Genomic DNA, 20536 nt, shown 5'->3' with positions numbered 1-20536 from the left:
TCCATCCCCACCTGCCCGTATTTGCTTTACGCAGACGACCTTAAATTGTTTACCTCTGTTTCGTCTCCGCTGGACTGTGCTCTCTAACAGTCCAACTTTGATAATTTAGTCCGTTGGTTTTCGGTCAACAAGGTAACACTGAATGTCAACAAATGCCACTGGATGTGTTTTTCGCTTAAACCCTTCCCAACATTCTTTTCTTATTCTCTCAGTGGACAACCCCTTTCACTACTGACCTCTTGCAAAGACTTGGGCGTAATATTCGAGGAGAAACTTCGTTTCAATTCCCACTTCGTTGACATCATCAATAGAGCTTGCAAAATCTCTGGTTTTATTCTACGTTCCCCCTCCGACTTTACCTCAATTCAGCCCTCCTCAACACTCTTCTATCCCCTTGTCAGAAACATCCTTGAATATTACTGTGTAGTCTGGTTCCCCTTCCGCATTCGTGACTGCCGCGCTCTTGTTGTACAACGCCAATTCACCCGGATCTTCTTTTATAAAAAGAACTTTCCACCGGTTGATTATCCGTTACGACTCCGCACCCTCAATCTCCCCTCCCAACAGCAACGCCGTTTCTTCCTTGATATGTGTACTGTTTTCAAACTCTGCAATTGCTTGATGGACTGCTCCGCCAACTCGGATATTACTTTCCCTATCGCCTCGTCTCATAACACACGTAGTGCAGATATTTTTGATATCGCAGAGCTCGAGATTTAGTTCCACTCTCTGATCCCGAGGCTATGCCGGTTCTATAACGCCCTACAGCTTGGGTTCTTGCACTCTATTTCCTTCTCTAGTTTTAAGCGTAAAATAAGCCATTCACTTGCTCCTACTTCTGAGGACAATATGTAATAAGAATTTGTTTTCTGTGTATGGTCCTTATTAAATAAATAAATAATTCACCGGATATAACATTATTCGGAACGATAACAATTCAGGCACTGCCCTTCTCGCCCGAAAAAAAACCCATTGTTTTCTGAGGAAGTCGCCATCGAGAACCTGCAAACATCTTCCGCTGCGCGGCAATAGTTAAAACTACCGATGGTAGATGGATTTCGGTAATCTCCGTCTACATCAAATGTAGTTCTAAAACTGAGCAACTGGACCATGACTTGCACGTCTTGGACAATCTCCAGTTAAAGTCAAAATACCTTCTTCTCGGGGGCGATTTCAACTCAAGGCACACCTCCTGGGGCGGCAAGGCAATCAATATAAATGGGGAAACCTTGCTAAAATGGATCCACGACCCTTTTTCGCTCACCAGTATTGAGAGGGTTTTGCCAGATACACTGACAAGACCGAGCAGTCAGTCTATCCTCGCCTACGTCTTGCTGTCTGACGAAACCGAACAAAGTTTTCAGGTGAAATCTTGTAAAACATCACCGGGAATGTCCGACCAGTTTGTAGTTGAACTCCAACTTTCCTCGTTTTCTCAACTGCAAAAGCGAGTCCTAACGACTATCAGATCCTTCATTCACACAAATTGGGACAAATTCAAGTCAGACTTAGCGCCTAATCTAAATTTGAAAAAACTCGTTATAATCCGAAACTTGTCAGATACCGAAACCGACGAAGCAATAATTGTGGCTGACGGCGCCATCAACACTGCTACACGCAGAAAAAACAACCTAATAAAAGTCGATGAGTTCGAATATAATTCTATACCCCATGATATCATGTTACACGTGAAATTCAGACAAATATGGCGCAGGAACTTCAAGCGGACATTTCGCAAATATGGAAATAAAGTCAATGTTGAATACAAAGCATTGCTTTCCCGGATTAATTGCCAATTATTCGGAAAATTTCCACAATATACAATGGGCCTAATATGTTTCAAGATATAAACAGGTTGATGGGTAGACTCAAGTCTCGAAACTTCGTTCTTATTAGGAACAGGGAACCTGTCTGATGCTAGAAACGCGCAAGTTCTAGCGGAATCAGTTGAGGCTCAGCTCAATACTTCTCCGCCTTGAAACAATCAGGCCTTAACTGCGACTGTTGGAGCGAAAATTAGAAATTTCCTTTCCAAACATTCCAATAAGTTAATGACTTTTTCGGCTATGAACACCGCAGTCAAACCAGTGGATTTGCAACATTTTCTAAGCCTTCCACATCTCACCACCTTGACTCACAAGAGATTACAAATTTCGTCATTAAAAATTTACTCATCGTCTCCTTAGAATTTTTTTAGCAGTTTTTAATAACTGCATTAACGACTATTTTCCATCTACTTGGAAAGTAGCAAAAATCGTTGCGATCCGAAAGAAGGGAATCTCCTCCGAGCCAAACAATTTCAAACCCATTTCTCTGCTTTTCCAACCTAGGAAAACTTTTTGAGAGAACCTGGACAGCTGAACTTATCCAGTATTGTAATTTCAAAAATATCATTCCCAGTTCGATTTCCGTCATAAACACGGAACGCAACCTTCACTGAGCTACCTTCACGGTACTGTCGTCTCTAGGCTTAATGTCAACAATAAACCAGACGTAGCCTGTGCATTGGATCTAGAAAAGGCCTTTGACTCCGTATGGGCAAACGGACTCATATACAAACTAATCGAAAACATTTTCACAATTCCGATTATCAGAATTGTCATCAGCTTTTTCCAAGATAGGCTGTTCTATGTCAACGTGGGAAACGAATTTTCCGATCTTCAGAAACAACAGGAGTACCGCGAGGATCTATTTCAGGGCCTACCTTATATAATATTTTCACAGCTGACGTTCCCATTCCTGAGACCGGCACTGACATTATCCAATATGCCGACGACACCCTTATCTTCGCGTCAAACCTCCGTCCCAACAAGGCCGCCAAAGCAATAGAAAAATATTTGTAAGTATTGTGCAAATACTTCCGCTACTAGGGCCTGCCTGAGATGGGGCGATGGCATAGGTCAGGACGCCAAATAGCTTTTAGGGATATCGAATTGTTGGACTTCAGCGCAAAACCGGCATGTCTGGAGTTTTAAGGCAGGGCTAGACCGGATGCCGGTTGTTGCGGATTTGATGATGATGACTGATGAAGGGATTAAGTAATTCCCAAAAAAAATACTTATATGCTAAATAAAATTTGCTTGTAAAAAAGAGAAGTTACGTGTTTAACCTCTACAACCTTACAAGTATCGGGAACGATAACTAATCTAAAGGTGTTATTTTTTCGAGGTTTTGCATTGGACTGATTGATTTGCTCGTTGCACATGGGCAGCATCGGCGAGGAAGAAGCGCCCACTTTATTAAATATATTTTGCAATTGTCACTTACACCATGCCGAGTAGAGAGCTTCGCCCTTTTCAAATTTCCTTACTTCACTTTTAGTGTGAAAATATAAATTATTCTAACATCAATTAATCAAGAAAAGAAGTTCAGAAAAACATCAACTACAATCCCCACCTCCCTTATCCTGTAAAGAAAAAACCTTATCCATATCTACTTGGAATAAAATTTATTTACTGGTTATTAAATGCAAATAAAAAGACTAGCTTTAATAAAATAAAATCATTTGGCAATACATAATACTATAAGATTGTTTTTAAAACTGTTCTCGTGTTTAAAAGCGAAGTGTATAGTCTGTTCGTGTCTGTGTATGGAATGTGTATGCCTGGCATGGATGAGCGTTAAAATTGTGTGTTCATAAAAATATCTAAAAAAATAAATAGAAAAATTTAAATCAATACTCTGATAGGGATGGAAACTCTGTCACATCATTAATCGTAGCAACCAAACGACGACAATGCTCCAGTGCACAAGTGGCTGTGACCAGACCCAAATGAATGCAGTAGACTTCAAAGCATTTGATTTTATTCAATGATGCTTTCGGGAAGCACGTTTCCAACAGCCGCCTGGAAGAAGAAATAGAATAATTTATTAAATGATAATGAAAGCGGTGGATAAAATATAGATAGGCGCTAAGAAACCCCACCAAATGAACAAGCAATCTTCTGTGAATTATCTGAGACGAACCAGCATTTAATTGGCGTTATCATATAATTCTGTTAAGGGCATCTTGACGAATTCCTACCGCTATGCTTGTAACTAACCAAAGGATGGATAGCTTGAAAGAGAGATCATTGGGTGAAAAACGCTCGCTCGGATTACAAGGCGAAACTTTCATTTTATTTTCTCGTAGCTAATATGATCAACCTCAGAATATTGCCAAAACATTTAATGCGGGGTGTATTCTACGAAGGTGCCATGTGTGGACCAATTTCTGTTTTTGGGTCATTTTATTGGGGTCGTGTCATGTCTTTGCATTTATACAGTAGCATCCTAATAATTCGTATGGTCAAAGAACCGACGACTGTGCACTGCTCTATCAGCCTCGAAGATGTCACTACTAGAAGAAAGCTTAAATCGCCAGTTGGCTGTTGGTCACAATGAATATGTCACGCTTGGGGGTTGATTCATGCCTCAAGCCTCCAGTATCTTCATTTGGAATATCCGGAATCCCATTTGGAATATCCGGAACGCACTAATTGGATATATTGTGCGTGTTCCAGAAAAACCCACACTAACCCGGCAGATCCGTTGGTAGTTAGTTAGTTTAGTTAAATGGGGGGAGCCGCAGCTCCGAGCACTCAGGCCATTATTAGGCCCATTGTACTATCCCCGTAAGTTGCCTATTCAATGACTTCCCGCCTACGGTGTTCGCAGGCTTTAGCGAATCTGAGAACATTCTCAAGAGGCAGAGTGTGTGCAGATTCTTCATTGAAGAACACCTTGCCAAGGTGTCTTCGTCTGAGGTCTGAGGAGGCCGGGCAGCTGCATAAAAAGTGCAGGGCAGTTTCCTCCTCCTCCTCACATTGGCTGCACACAGCCGAAACCACTACCCCAATCTTTTCCATATGGTAGTTTAAGGGGCAGTGTCCCGTCAAAAGCCCTACTAGGGTTTTCATGTCCCACTTCTTAAGGGACAACAAAAATGCCGCTCTAGTGGCCCTAGGCTCTTTCACAAGGATTTTCGCTTGCCGGCAAGAGTCCAAATTTCTCCACTCGGTTGCGTCAATCCTTGCAATTTCACCTTTCAGAGTAGACTTGACAGTAGATGGTCGGATTCCAAGAGCTGGTTCTGGGTCCACCATTGTGGATCCAGACCCTCGGCGAGCCAGTCTATCAGCCCCCTCATTACCGGCGATGTTAGAGTGCCCCGGCACCCACATCAGGAATGTTTCGTTCAGTCGGCCAAGTTTCAGAACCACCTGATGACAACTCCACACCAACTGGCTTGTTATGTCGTTGCCATTTAGTGCTGATAATGCCGCCCGACTGTCGGAACAGATTCGAATGGTGCGACCCCTCCATTTTTGTCGCAGACATTCTTCTGCTGCCAATGAAATGGCATATATCTCCGCCTGGAATATGGTCGTCATTTTTCCGAGGGGTCGGATCAGTTCTATAATCGGATTCTCCGAGAACACGCCTGCACCCGATCCATCCTTCGTGACTGACCCGTCGGTGAAGATTATTAGGTCTGTAATCTGAAAAGACTCATGGCCACTTGTCGACCATTCTTCTCTTTCGGTGATTACGACAGTGTATGTCTTTTCAAAGACGAATCTGGAAACCATATGATCGGTCGGCATCAGGGCTACCGGATGCTTTTCAAGGAATTTCCATATAGACGCATGCCCGTTGGATTGGCCGCCTTTCCACGCCCGAATGGTATCGAGACTATATGCGTCGTTGGCTGCTTTCCGTTTCACCTCCAAGTGGATGGGGGGTAAATTTAGGATGGCTTCAAGTGCCGCAGTCGGCGTAGTACTCATTGCTCCAGTAATACTTAGGCAACCAAGTCTCTGAATCTGCGTTAGCAACTTCCTGCTGTTAGCAAAGTTCAGTCTTGGCCACCAGACGATGCATGCATACATCAAAATGGGTTTTATTATGGATGTATACATCCAATATATCCGTTTAGGTGAAAGTCCCCAGGTCTTACCTATCGCATTCCTACCTAGTACCAGAGCAATCTGCAGGATTTCTGGTATTGTTCCTGGATATGATGCTTCCACGTTAACTTGGAGTCGAAATGTACTCCTAAGTACTTGACTGTTTGTGCCAGCTGGATTTCCATCCCTGCTAAGGTGGGTAGCGTATAGCTGCCCCACCTGACGTTCCTAGTGAACATAACTAGTCCAGTCTTTCTAGCGTTCACCGTGAGTCCATTGCGGAGGCACCAGCTGTGGATACATGCAGAGTTGCATTCAAGCGGTCACATACTGTGTCCGCAAACTTGCCGGTAATTATTACGGCTAGGTCGTCCGCAAATGCTTGCGCGAAGACTTTTTTGTCCTCCAGGAGCCACAGCAGGGTGTCCATCACTAAGAACCATAACAGTGGAGAGAGAACCCCTCCCTGTGGGCAGCCCCTGCCTTCCTGCCTGACATCCTGCTTCAATAGACTTCTGGCCGACCGATATGTGGATTTTTCTCCACTGTAGCATGTGAAGGATCCAACTGATTAGCAGCGGTTCGATTCTATGCTGTCTTGCCGCATCACAAATTGCCGCATATGAGGCATAATTGAAGGCACCTTCGATGTCCATGAATGCGCCTAAAGCGTATTCTTTATCGGACATCGCCTTTTCAATTTTTGCCGTAAGTTCATGGAGTGCTGTCTCCGTTGATTTGCCTTTCTGGAAGGCGTGTTGCCTATGGTGAAGTGGCCATTTAGGAATGTGTGTATCCCTTATGAACCGATCTACTAATCTTTCTAGTCCTTTTAGCAGAAAGGACGTTAGGCTGATCGGTCGAAAGCTTTTTGCGTCTGTGTAGGTGGGTTTTCCTGGTTTGGGAACGAACAACACCTTCACATCCCGCCATATAATTGGAATATAAGCGTGTGCTAGGCATACCCGATATATATTCCGAATGTGTCGACCCAGGGCATCCATTCCTTCTATTACTAGCGCAGGAATGATGCCATCCAGACCTGCAGACTTATATCTGTGGAACGAGTTAAATGCCCATTTCACTCGCTCCAGTGATACTACTTTGCATGCCAGATTCCAATCTCTCGGTTGAGGGCTGTATGCACCTGTTGGCCCCGAGATTAGATTTTGGATGCTGCCTGGGAAGTGTACTTCAAGCAAATGATTTGCCGTTTCTTCATCGCTTTCTGTGTACTTTTCATTCTGTAAACGTAAGTAACCCAGTTTCTGGCTACGTTTTTTGACCAGAATCCGCTTCAGCTTTAAAGTTGCCTCAAGAGAGTTAGTCTCTTCGCAAAAGCGTCTCCAAGATTATCGTTTAGCCGATCTTATGCTCTTCTTTAGAGCCTTCTGTGCCTCTTTATAGCGATTCCAGCTAGTGCTTGATTCGCCCTTCAGAGCACGATTAAGGAGCATCCTTGTCGTTCTCCTCTGTTTTGCCAAATCCGAGTTCCACCATGGTGTTTCATCCTTCTTTGGCATCTTGAGTGGACAGCTTTCTTCGAAAGCTTCTCTCATGCTAGTTGTGATCATCTGGGTTGTCTTCTCAATTCCAGCAATGGATTTGATGCGCCTTCCAGGGATCGTGACTCGGGCGTTCAATTCTGTTTGATACATTACCCAATCTGTCTTCCTCGGATTCCGAGTGGGAAGGTAGATCCATGCCCATAACGAAATCAATGCGTCTGTGATCCGAGAGTGTGATATCGTTTGATACTCTCCACTCTTCGATCAGAGCCGCGATGTCAGGAAATGCCACCGTGATGTCGATGACCTCTCGCCTGACCACGTTGGAGAAAGTGGGTTCATTACCCACATTTAGGATCTACAAATCGGTTCCTACTAGATACTCCAGTAGTCTCGATCCTCTTGCATTGATGTTCGAACTTCCCCAGCATATGTGGTGAGCGTTGAAATCACATCCTGCTATTACCCCCATGCCTCTACTTTTGGCATATTGGATAGCTCTGATGAATGTTCCACTGGGAACGTCTTCTGTGTCTTAGGGGAAGTATGCAGAGCACCATAGTATCTCTTTATCTTCCTGTTGACTTTTTATGGTTAGCTTAGCCGATGTGGTGTCGCCATCACATAGATCGTTAACCAGGTTAGCCTGGAAGTCTTTGGAGACTACCATGCAGGTGCGGGGTCGATCGCTTCCATTGGCATACAATAGGTCAGCATGTTGGAAGTTTAGGCCCCTGACTGCCCCACCAACAACCCACGGTTCTTGTATGAGGTATATAAACGTCTTGCTGCTATTGATCCGACGACTGATAAGTGCAATCGCCGCTTTACAATGCTGCAAATTTACTTGGGAAATGTGGCACCTCATTTATGTTTCAGATGTAGATGCCGGGGGCTGCATGTCCCCTTCAATGGTTTTAGGAGCCGACACTTGTAACGTGACGGTGCCCAGCCCATAGTAGAGCCGGCAACCCGATTTTTCCCGAACTTTCTTAACATCAGGTTCGGGAACGCCGATAGTGAGAAAAGTTCCCGGCCTATCGGTTCTCTCTGCTGTTTTGCTGCCTAGCAGCAACCAGGTGGAAGTGTTAAGGTTGTTCTGTACACCAAGTTGTTCCAGAACCCCGACACCATTTCGCTCTTCTTCTGTAAGCCAGAGAAAGCACTTTTTGATCGATGGCAGCTCAGAGACCCTTTTCAAGGTTGGTCGCGCACCCTCCCACACATCGTTAAGGGAGGAGCAGTACTGCCTGAGCCACTCGTTCGTGTCTTCGTCGGCAAAGTTCAGCCGTAACATTTTACGGTATACACCTACCGTTGGTAAGTAATTCTGTGTAATAACCTCGCAACATATCGCACTTTGCCTTGGTTAGAAAGTTAATAACAATGCATATGGCGTGGTCTATAAGGACTCTCATCTTTTCATGCTAACCATTCTCCTTTTTTCGTTAAGGGAACCCACTGGTTTAAACTAACAATAAGCGAATTCCATTCACGCCACCAACTTTCCTTTCTCCCTCTTTCTCCTTCGACTAACCAGGATTTAGCGGTATTGGGGAAAAGTTCAACCACTGAAAATGATAAAAACTGAAGGATAAAAAGAAACCTGTGGCAAATTTAGAGTCATCCAAAGACATCACAATGCATACTACAATGCTTTGACGTATTTCTGTTTCTAATTTTTTGTGTAAAACCAAATCTTATTAAAATCGGTTCACTGTCTGTCCGTCACACGCATTTTTCCAGAAACGGTTATAGTGATTAAAACCAAATTTGCAGGAAAGGTGGGAATTGTGAACGCTCGCGCATCCTTTTACGTCGAATTTAAGGGGTGGGGATCCCATAGATGCAAAAGGGGGGTGTACAATTTTTTTTTTACAAAATATAGTCTTGTGCGGTATCAAATGAAAGGTCTTGATTAGTACTTTTCGAAGCCGGTGCTAGTTTTGACATTTATTGGAAAGATGGGAAGTATGGGGGGTCGAAAGTAATAATTTCTTTAACGGACCCATTCTCAGAAACTCTTGTCCGGATAGCTGACTGGTTAGAGCACCAGGCTGTCGTACGGAAGGTCGTGGTTCATATCTCACTGATGGCAGTGGGAGTAATATAGAGCATGATCCTACCAAGTTTGGTGGGAATCGCACTATTATTAACAAAGTTATAATAGGTCAAAGTTGTCGTCTCTTTGCGAATTCAAAACTATGAATGTCAGTATCACCCGAAAGTGCTCACGCGCTAAGTACTAATGGGGCAAATGCATACTCAAATGTTTTTATATAAGAAATACACAAAACTTTTCATATTTGAAGCCAGCCAGCCGTCCAGCTTCCTGTTTCTCGACTTGTTATGGTTTCGTGTGAATCAAATCGTTATTAGAATCAATTCAATGTCTGTCTGTCTGCCACCCCCTATTTATTCGGAAACGGTTGGGGCTATTGTCACGAAATTTGACGAAAACATGTGGTCTATGAATCCCCTTAGGCACAGCAGGTGGAGCCATTTTCTATTGAATTTAAGTGGGGGCTCACCGTACAGACGAAAGGAGGGTGTATTTTTTCACAAATGGAAGGGCTTGATTAATGCTCGGAACTGTTCTTACTTCTGATCGAATAAAAAGTAGAGGAGCGAGGGCTCAAAGTATATGCCCCGAAAAATGGAACTGGTCTCGTTCTCAGAACCTATCCAACTAAAAGATCTGAAAAAAATCACAATGGTACTCAAATGAAGTTAATAATAGCATTTACCATATTTTAGAAATCTATCCGAAAAAAACGCCTTAAGTTCATCTTAGAGGTACAAAATTTGGCACCATTATAGGCAATTCTATAGTACATCATTTTGGATGGAAATGCAACTATTATTAACAAAGTTATAGATGGTCAAAATTTTGTATTTCATGTGAATTTATCGAATTTATATGGCGATCAGTTAGAGCTTTCTGGTTCCAATACATGCTGTAAGCAGAACTATCAAGTACTGCTTGCGGCTCATATCGGTAAACCGAACATGTTTCCATGATCAGCCCATGCTTGTATGCAATATTTTGATGAATCACTTTACATACAGCATTATGCCTGGTGTTGTATTGCACCGGTGCCATTACAGTGCAGCCAGATATGAGATGGTCCGAATCACACATTCTTTATTGGTTGTTTTCCACCCGTTCTTTCATTATGAACCATTAATGATTTCGGATGGCGACCACGTCGTCCGGAATTGCATACATAAATCCCTCCGTCGCAGCAAAGAGCTCCCCAGCACAAAGCCATCGATTCGACAAATGCAAATCGACAAATGGCTGACAAAGACAATTCACGTGTTTACCGATGACTCAAAAACAGAAGAGGGTTCTGGAGCCGGAGTCTACCTCTCGAATAAAAACGAGAAGTTGGTTTTTCCTTTGGAACAAAATGCAACGGTTTTTCAAGCCGAAGTTTATTCGATTCTAAGGGCGGCAAACTGAGTGATTGACGAGCAGTTGAAGGGCAGACGCATCGTAATCTGCAGTGATAGCCAAACTGAATTGAGGGCGTTGAGTAGTCCTTTGATCACCTCGAAAATCGTTCAGAAATGCAGAAACCATTTGAACTCGATCTCTTGATTCAATACGGTGGAACTACTCTGGGTACCTGATCACTGTGGCGTAGAGGGAAATGAAATTTCGGATGCTTTAGCGAACGAGGGGTCAATCTCCCTTATGCCGGGACCGGAACCAACAAGTGGATTATCAGTAGCATCGGCTAAGTCTGTTTTCAAAAACTGGGAACAACCTTCCCACAATGACAGGTTGCAGAGCCTAAATGCTGCTCGACACACCAAACTATTCTTGCCAGAACCGAACATGCGTACCGTAAAGTTTATCCTGTCGAAAAGAGGAGGACTTGCGGGTGTATTGTGGGCATTTTGACAGGCCATAATTCACTAGCTGGGCATATGTTCAGAATAGGAATTACTCAAGATGATACGTGCCCCTCCTGTAATGAGGAAGCGGAACCCACGGACCATTTCCTATGTGAATGCCCCGCCGATGGACGCATCAGATCTTTGATGCTGATGTTCTCCAGTTGCGACGGATAGCATCACATCCAGTAATGGAAATCCTGCGATACGTTAACGAATCCGGAATATTCCGTTAGACGGGAGAGGCGAGCACAATGGGCCAACACGGCCTGAGTGCTCAGAAGCTTCTCCCTCACCACACACACACGTACATTGAATAATTCTCGTAGTAAGAAAAGATGTAAATTCCCCTAGCTGAGCGATTTTTATGCTAGGAATTGCACTCAATTTTCCTTTCTCATCATTGATTTTAGATAGAATTCTCACTACTACACTACACTAGACTACACCCAACCAAAACCACCATAGTACCATTCACTAGGAGGCGTAAGCTGGATCACCTGAAAGCCATAACATTACATGATATGGAGGTGAAACGAGAAACAGAGGTCAAATACTTGGGAATCACGCTAGACCAAAAATTACTCTGGAAGACACATGTCGGAAACACTTGTCGGAAAGCCACGAGGGCTCTGATGACTTGCAGATCCATAGCAGGAAAAAAATGGGGTTGTAGCCCGAAGATACTACTTTGGATATATACTGCAATAGTAAGACCAATGATTACCTATGGAGCGGTAATCTGGGCAGAAAGAACCCAACTCAGCACACAAGCCAGGGAATTACATAAGCTCCAAAGGCTGGCTTGCGTGTGTATCAGTGGGGCAATGAGGACATGCCCAACGGCATCCCTGGAGGTCCTTCTGGGATTAACCCCTCTCCATCTGCACATACAGATGCAGGCAAGGAGATCAATATTCAGGATGGCCGGTAGCATGAGTGAGGCGGGGAGCTGCCTAAATCGAAGGAAGATTGATATCCTTTCTAGGCGGTATCCCGAATTACTAATACCGAGGGACAACATGACAACGAGGTTTCACTTCGATAAGAAGTTTGAAACACGTTGGAGTAACAAGACAAACTGGGAAAGCGTGGCTGTGACATACGGCTTAAACCAGCAACTGATTACTTGGTACACTGACGGATCCCTCACAGCAGAGGGAGCGGGTGCCGGTGTCATTGGTCCAAGGAAAATGTACTTTGAGCCAATGGGCAGGTACACTAGCATATTCCAGGCGGAAATTTACGCCATAGACAAATGTGCCTCCTTTAATCTGCAAAGGAACTACAGGGGGCAGAACATAGCTATTCTCACCGATAGCCAAGCAGCGATCAAGGCACTTAGGTCCAACCAGGTGAACTCTAAACTGGTATGGGAATGCCTGGAGAGACTGAATACACTCGGCTCGTCCAACAAGGTCTGGATACTTTGGGTTCCAGGCCATGCTGGGCTGGAAGGCAATGAGGCAGCGGATGAACTAGCCAAGAAGGGAGCAGGGATGCCTTTATACGGGCCAGAACCCTTCTGTGGAATCGGAAACGGTTTCATGGCTATGAATCTAAGAAACGAAGAAAAACGGTTGAGGGAACTATATTGGGCGGGCCTACCAGGGATGGAGCAGTCCAGGGTGCTTATTGGGGGATACGAACCCATGCGCACAAAGGATTGCTTAAACCTCACCAAAAAGAACCACCGAATCATAGTGGGAATTCTCACTGGTCATTGTCGGCTGAACTACCACCTAGGGAAGCTAGGGATATCTACGGACACTGCCTGCAGGTTCTGTGAGGAGGAGGACGAAACCTCTATGCACGTCCTGGGACAGTGTCCAGCACTTGTGCAAAGCAGGTCGATACATCTGGGAGAACACTTAATACCAGATGCAAAGCTGAAACTTCTGGAAGTGGGGAACATACTAAAGTTCCTAACGGTTACTGGCCTGCTTGAGATACTATGATCAACAGGTACACTATAACCAGTAAAAGGGGCACAATAGTTCTTCAAGGACGCGGTGCGACTTTCCCTTAACAAAATAATAATAATAATTGGAGTTCAATTAGAAACTCGTCCTGAACTTCGATGTGGTGTTGCTTCTACAAGTATTAACGCTGTTTTGTATAGAATTGCATAAATGTTGGCAGCATTGATTCTTTTTAATCGCGAGAATAAGGATAAGGAGCTCTCATCTGCTGCAAATTGAAGAAAACATAATAAAATCGTCAAAATTGCGAAATAACAGCAGGTAGAGCATTCTTATACTGTATTGTCCATTAGAAAGTACATTTAATGTAACTCTTTTCCTCGTTTGGTGAACCTTGCCCTCCCCCCTCGCTTCCAATGTAGCGTGCTTGTTTTCACGAGTATTATGCAAAGCAAATATTTCGCTTTCACATAGCTCTCGAGATGCTGTTGTGATCCCCAGTAGCTAACATTACACAAATTCTACACACTTCCTCCTTGCCCACTTGAACTTGGCACTGGCTAATGCGGTAGCACTTTTATATTCATTTCTTTCATTATCAATAAGATAATACGTCAATTTTTTTAGCTTTATAATGAATTTAGAGAAAATTACAAGCCTACAGCGGGGACATATACCAAGACTTTTTGTTAATCAAAATGCTGAAACTTTATCTATATGTTAACCGCGCCTTCAATGGGAAATTGCGTGTTTTCTGGATAATCTAGTTGTCATTAATTGTTCAAGAGTCATGTTGGAAAATTTCGAAAATAATCAAATTTCAATTGAATGGAGTCCTTATCATATAATTGAGTATTGTAAAAAAAATGAATGTTACTCACTGATAATAATCGCCTCCTAAGATGCCTGGTTCGAATTGTGGACGAACTGCAGAATTAGGTGCGTTGTAATTGGGCAGATCCTTCGGTTTGATTGGTGCTCCATTTTGATCTTCGAACCATAGAAAATACGAATAATTGAAGGTAGTGTCTTTCCACATCAATGACATATGACCTCGAGTTAGATAAGATCGGGTAAACTCCACCATGGACCACACCTGAAAATATGTTTGTATTTAGTAAAGCATCTTTTATACTTAAATCTGGAAGCTTTGCCACTACCTTCTCCCTCGATATAAGTGGAGTATCTGTCGGTAAATCTGGAGCTATAATACGTCCAATGCTCCGGTCAATATGAATAAAGTGAACAAGACCTGGAAACTCCTCTAAATACGTATTAATTCGAGTTAAGGAAATTTTTTTGTAGTCGAAATATTGAAATGTATGAAATCAATTGCTACTTGAGGTCAAAATCAAAAATTTGAAAAAGGATATGATCCAATAGTCACGTTCCGTCTGGCCTTTACACTAAGAAATTCAGAAAACTCCAATAACTTTTCTTCGGCTAGAGTTGATATTTCTGAAACCCTTTCGAAACCATGGTCCAACACCGCGCATTCTAAACATGTCAACTGTCAATAGAATGCGCGTGGTTAATAAAATAAGGGTTTATTTTCTAACATATTCTTATTACCCTAAACAACTCCTGCAACTCATCCGCAAAACCTGGCATATTTGACTCAATCTTCACAATTGAATCTTTATCGGAAGATTTAAAAAATTCCGCATATTTTCTCTTCAAATTTTCCCACTTCAGGATAAATCTTTTTGTGCAATTTTCAATGTCTTGGTTGTTATATTTGGCCTTTCGAAGGGCTTCAAGCGATTGCTTGACGTGCGTCTCCAAATTTTCGAAGGACGATTTGAAATTATCGAGATCAGCTTGAGCTTGGACATTCAACACTTTTTGTAAAGCATGGAATGTGTCATGAAGTCCGCTTGCAACTTGCAGGCTGCCATATTCAATGAGAAGCATCAAAACCGCTCCTTTGTCCAACATCGAGGTGTGCACAATGTGTGGAATACAACTTGAGTGCGTAGTTGTGGTTTGACCACGCAGAAAGAGCAAATTTGACTGGATGCTTATCCCATTCGAATTCATCTTTGACTGGAAAGTTTGACAGAGTATAGAGAGGAAGAGGATGTCGGCAGATGATACTTTTTGTGCTTGTCGGCTGTTGAAGTGAAGTATGAGATAATTAGCAAGAGTAGAGAACCAATATTTTAAAGTTTCCATATAACGAGTCGATTTCGGAAACTTGGAGAATTTCAGATGAACTTTACCTTGAGTATATACCTAGGAACTTATTTTCTACAAATAATAATGCATGGCTTCGCTGCGAGTGCGGATCTTGCTTCAGTCTTTCAGTAGCTGCTTCAAGTGTTTTCTGAGCGACCGACTTAACATCTGGGTTGACCATGAGCTGTTCAATTGCTTCAAGCAATACACCCTGCAATCATAGATAATTGTATGAAAAAGAATTCATATTAAAACTTTGATTTACTTGATTGGTTTCGTATAGCCGCTGCCAAGTCTCCAATAAGTCGGTCATGAGGCAAGATTTCGATTCTTTTTGCTTCAATCTAAAATTTATTAAAAAAGCAAATAGTTGGATTTCAAATGAAATTCGGTTTTTACTGTTTGGTGTGTTGAAATGGAGCCACTGATCAGATTCGCATATAGTCGTTAAAACTTCAACCTATAGAGTTGGTTGGTTTAATTTTTGTAGAGAAGTAGATATGCGTCCACACTAGATTGCCGGTGTTTCTAAATTTTCCTCGATTTTCAATTTGGGTCAATTAATATTTCAACCTAAAAACGGGACAAATTGTATCAACTGGTCCTTCTACCCAACCCCCAAGTTGGGTAGGGCTGACAACCCTACATGGAAAACAACTTGTTACGAAGCCAAAACAGGAGCCTCGGACTGGACGGATTCCACAACGATGAACCCGGCAACGACAAAGAAATAACAATTTGCGCATTTTCTCATGGAACGTGCGCTCCCTGTACAGAGATGAAGGTGCTGAGCAGGTAGCCGATACCCTGTCCCAATATAGGGCTGATGTAACAGTGTTACAAGAGATGCATTGGACAGGGACCGGTTTCCTGGAGGAGAGTCGCTACACCATATATTACAGTGGCCATCCAGTAAACCATGTGCTCGGAGTAGGTTTCTTAGTCAGCCAAAAAATGAAAGCTGCTGTTATCGGCTTTGAAAACATAAGCGAACGGCTATGCACTCTGCGCTTGCGAGGCAAGTTTAGAAATATAAGCCTCATTAACGTTCACGTCCCTACAGAGGAGACTGCAGAGGCAGTAGAACGAAACCTCGAAGCCTGTCCCAGATATGATATCCAAATCACACATGATGATTTTAACAGCCATGGCTCCCATAGCTTACATCAAAATACAAATGATAACGGACTGCGGATTATTCAATTAGTATTGTCACACGAAATGGTTGTCGGAAGTACCTGCTTTACGTGGAAAGCGATCCACAAACAAACGTGGGCCTCTCCAGATGTGGTCACTTTCAATCAAATTGACCACGTGCTGATCGAACGCTGCCACCTCGCAGCCTTGATGAATGTCAGAACATATAGGGGAGCCAATATAGACTCGGATCACTATCTCGTTGGCATGGTGCTCCAAGCTCGGGTAACAGCACCACCCAGAATCCCCTCTGACAATCAGGTGAGAGTTAACACTGAAGCCATCCATATCACAGCCGTCCGCAACACCTATAAGAGGAAAATGAGTGCCGCAATAACCGCAGTTAACAAAGATGCTGGAGATGAAGCATCAAAAAATGATCTTCACAATCACCTGAAGAACGTTATCATAAATACGGCCACAAACATACTCGGCCACAGCCGCAAAAGGAGTCGGAACGGCTGGTTTGACGATGAATGTAAGCTAGCAATGGAACGAAAGAATGCTGCATTCTCAAAGGAGGCGGAGGAAAAAGGCAGCCTGGGAGAAACAACAGGTTTGTGAACTCGAAAAGTACAGAGAGCAACCGCAACAGGTGCGCAAGTTTTACTAACAAGTCAGCAGGATGAAGCCTTATACATCACGATGGTCACCCTGCCGAGACAAAGAGGGAAATCTGATTTCCGACAGAATGGGCATATTGGAGCGATGGGTTGAGTACTTTGATGAACTACTGAACAACCAGAACATCGGCGAGTTGGAGGTCCCCCCAACTGAAGACGACGGGCAAATACTGCCACCACCAAGTATAGAAGACACAGTCCGTACAATTGACGGGTTTAAAAGCCATAAGTCGCCTGGAGCCGATGGAATTACAGCCGAGTTGGTTAAATATGGAGGCGACCAATTACACCAACTGGTTCATCAACTCTGCTACTCAAGATGGAGGACAGCGAATCAATGCCTGACGACTGGCAAAGAGGCATTATCTGTCACATACAGAAAAAGAGAGATATCACTCAATGTAGCAATCATAGAGGTATCACGGGTCACGTCGCTGAGTACCATCTATAAGATATTCCGCTATCTTGCTAGGCCGGATAGCCCCATACGCTCAGAACAGTGTTGGCCCATATCAAAGAGGCTTCACCCGAGGTAAATCAGCAACAGATCAGGTTTCCTCTCTGCGGCAAGCGATGGCAAAACTGTTGGAATATGAACATCAGTTCACCACCTTTTCATCGACTTTAAAGTCGCCTATGGCAGCATAGTCAAAGTAAAAGTATACACGGCCATGAGAAAATTCGGTATCCAGACGAAATTGATAAGACTGACTAGGCTGACCCTGACTAATGTGTCAGGCCATATAAAAGCAGCAGAATCACTCTCAAGACCAGTCCACCAACGATTTACCACAAGGGGATGCTCTATCATGCGTCCTCTTTAACCTCTCCCTGGAGAAAGTGATCCGTGATGCCAAGGTAAATGCGAGGAGTACGATCCTCTTTAAGTCCACCCAACTACTGGCCAATGCGGACGATGTCGATATTATGGGAAGAATGACCCGAGATCTTGGGCTGCACATCAATGAAGGCAAGACAAAGTCTATGATGGCAACGTCAGCACCAAAAACCAAGCAACTAACAATATCAAACCGCACTGGTCAAACGCGGAGAATCTTGAGCTGCACATCAATGAAGGCAAGATAAAATATATGGTGGTAACGTCAGCACCGAAGACGAATCAACCAACAATATCAAACCGCATTGGTCAAACACGAAGACGAATAAGGATAGCAGAATACAACTTTGAGACCGTTGACAATTTCTCCTATCTAAGGTCGAAAATCACAACCGATAACAGCTACGATGATGAAATCCGCGCACGGTTGTTGTCAGCCAACAGAGCCTATTTCAGTTTACAAAGACTGTTCCGCTCGAAACGTCTCACCATAGGGTCAAAGCTCTTACTGTACATTCCTCGGAAACGTGGGTTCTTAGCAAGAAAAATTGCGAACTCTTGGCCGCGTTCGAGAGAAGAATCCTCCGAAGAATTTTTGGTCCCCTACATGAGGAGGCTGATTCCGTAGCCTGCATAACGACGAAATCTATGAGCGATACCATGACCGTCCGGTTGTGGATAAAATCCGGCTCAATAGGTTACGGTGGGCGGGTCACTTAATCCGTATGGATGAGGATGATCCCACCCGGAAAGTCTATAAGGGCAATATCTATGGTAGGAAAAGAGGACGAAGCAGACCCTGCCTGAGATGAAGCGATGGCGTAGGCCAGGACACCAGGCAGTATTTAGGGATATTAAACTGGGGGCCATGGCGCAAACCCGGATGTCTGGAGTGCCTTATTAAGGCAGGCCAAGACAGAATACTGGTTGTTGCGCCTTAAGTAAATTGTTTATACTAATTCCCAAGCTTTTCTCATTTATGCGAGTTCAAATTGTCGTGCCGCTGATGCATTATTATAACCCTTTTTCATCTACCACTAATCTTCCAGAGGTTTTATTTCTCACAACCATAAGAAGCTACCGCTTTTCCGTTGGAAGCGAGAAAGGTTATCACTGGATTTTGGATATCTTTGACGGATGGCTCTTAGTTGACAGTCAGAGAAGTTTGTTTCGTGATAACGATATAGGAGCAATCTTTTAACTACGCTTTATCATTTATTGATTTAATTGCTTAAATCAACTGTGGGGTCATATGTCCGCTTAAATATTTACATGGCAGTGTAAATTTCTAAGTAAAACCAATCATGGATTGCATCAGATTGCCTTTGATTACAATGGGAATTCGTTATACTTTGTCAAGCTGAAACTATCACTAATTAGGGCACTAATTGTGACAAATAACGATTGAAATGTGAATATTTACAGACCAAATTGGGTTCTCTAAGACGTAGACGTGTAAGATGGAACCAACTGGAATTTATCAAGTAATGAAGGAAAACACGTAAAAAACGAAGCCGGTAAATACTCCAATCACTTTAAAATGGGATTTAAGGATCCTAAGACTTACAATTGCGTAAAAGTATGCATAACAAAACTTACACGTAAAGGTCTGGGCCGCATATGTGCTTCGCAATCGTGATGGATACCGCGATATCCCGTCGCAATAAGTCCAACGATTTGGAGCCAATTTTCAGGAAAAGGTAGCCCAAGAACTGCAGGTAAAAGAAATTGCAGCTGCTAAGAGCCTTCTGCATCAAATAATATAGAGTTTACCTCATCAAAGACGAAATTCAAATCATTTTCGCACTGGAACGATGTGTACGTGTTGTCGAACTGGCAAAACATAATCCTCTGCGAGTTCGTTATTGGACTGAATAACTGTATTATCACATTGTTGTCGATGACTTCTTCGTCTGTCTGCGGAGTAACAATTAGGAAAAGCTTAGAAGGAAGTAAACAGCAAGGAAAATTGCATTTAAAACTTATTCTCCATAAACGGACCTTGTCGTCTGCACTAATCAATTCCTGGCTGAGCGCCGTCTCACGGAGTTTCACGAGGAGTTCTGCATTCAACTTCTTGAAGACCACGTCGTTGAGATGATCGAAAATAATTATTCCGTCCATTTTCACGAGCAAACTCTTAATGATCTCGAATAAAGGCAAGATCGGCCCCGTGAAAACTTCCACCCAGATGTTTACACAACAAATTTCAGCTGACAGTTGTTATCAGTTGTCTGCTCTCTCTCGGTGCGCTCTCATTTTGTGAGAGTTTATTGCCTGTGGCACTTGTCCTCTAGTTGAACGACGTGGCATCTGCTGGAATATATTGGAACTTTTTAGTTGGTGGTTTAATTGAAAATTTTAAGGAAACTTTTTATAAAAAGCTTATTATTGCAAAGACTGTTGAGAAAAAGGTAATGGCGACGGATTGTGATAGATTTTAAGAAGGGCTATGTTGGGTATGTGTCCGGATAGCCGA

The 20536-nt window shown here is 43.2% G+C and overlaps 1 protein-coding gene across 2 annotated transcripts; it reads right to left on the bottom strand.

Annotated features, from left to right (window-relative positions):
• Window positions 1–3431: 3431 nt before the first annotated feature.
• On the bottom strand, window positions 3432–20287 carry LOC119656032 (Hermansky-Pudlak syndrome 1 protein homolog). 2 transcript variants are annotated; one of them, XM_038062298.1, is made up of 11 exons: window positions 20059–20287; window positions 19831–19974; window positions 19657–19769; window positions 15665–15743; window positions 15444–15610; window positions 14794–15334; window positions 14595–14731; window positions 14382–14493; window positions 14103–14317; window positions 3707–3845; window positions 3432–3646 (listed from the first exon to the last, which is right to left on the bottom strand). In XM_038062298.1, exons 1-11 carry the CDS (start codon window positions 20179–20181, stop codon window positions 3635–3637), a joined length of 1782 nt encoding a protein of 593 aa, XP_037918226.1. In that variant the 5' UTR covers window positions 20182–20287; the 3' UTR covers window positions 3432–3634. The 2 variants fall into 2 exon arrangements, with proteins under 2 accessions (XP_037918226.1, XP_037918225.1); XM_038062297.1 differs by having other exon boundaries at window positions 3432–3845.
• Between the last annotated feature and the right edge of the window lie 249 nt (window positions 20288–20536).

This window comes from Hermetia illucens, chromosome 4 (assembly GCF_905115235.1).
Source record: "Hermetia illucens chromosome 4, iHerIll2.2.curated.20191125, whole genome shotgun sequence".
NCBI classification, from domain to species: Eukaryota; Metazoa; Arthropoda; class Insecta; order Diptera; family Stratiomyidae; genus Hermetia; species Hermetia illucens.
This window is presented reverse-complemented; position numbering and strand designations above follow the sequence as displayed.

Coding starts and splice junctions, on each gene's coding strand:
- LOC119656032 (XM_038062297.1), bottom strand. CDS start 20,181: ATGGACGGAATAATTATTTTCGATCATCTCAACGACGTGGTCTTCAAG. Junction 15,335..15,443: donor TTCCTAGGTATATACTCAAG/GTAAAGTTCATC, acceptor TCACTTCAACAG/CCGACAAGCACAAAAAGTAT. Junction 14,494..14,594: donor CGGAACGTGACTATTGGATC/ATATCCTTTTTC, acceptor TCGAATTAATAC/GTATTTAGAGGAGTTTCCAG.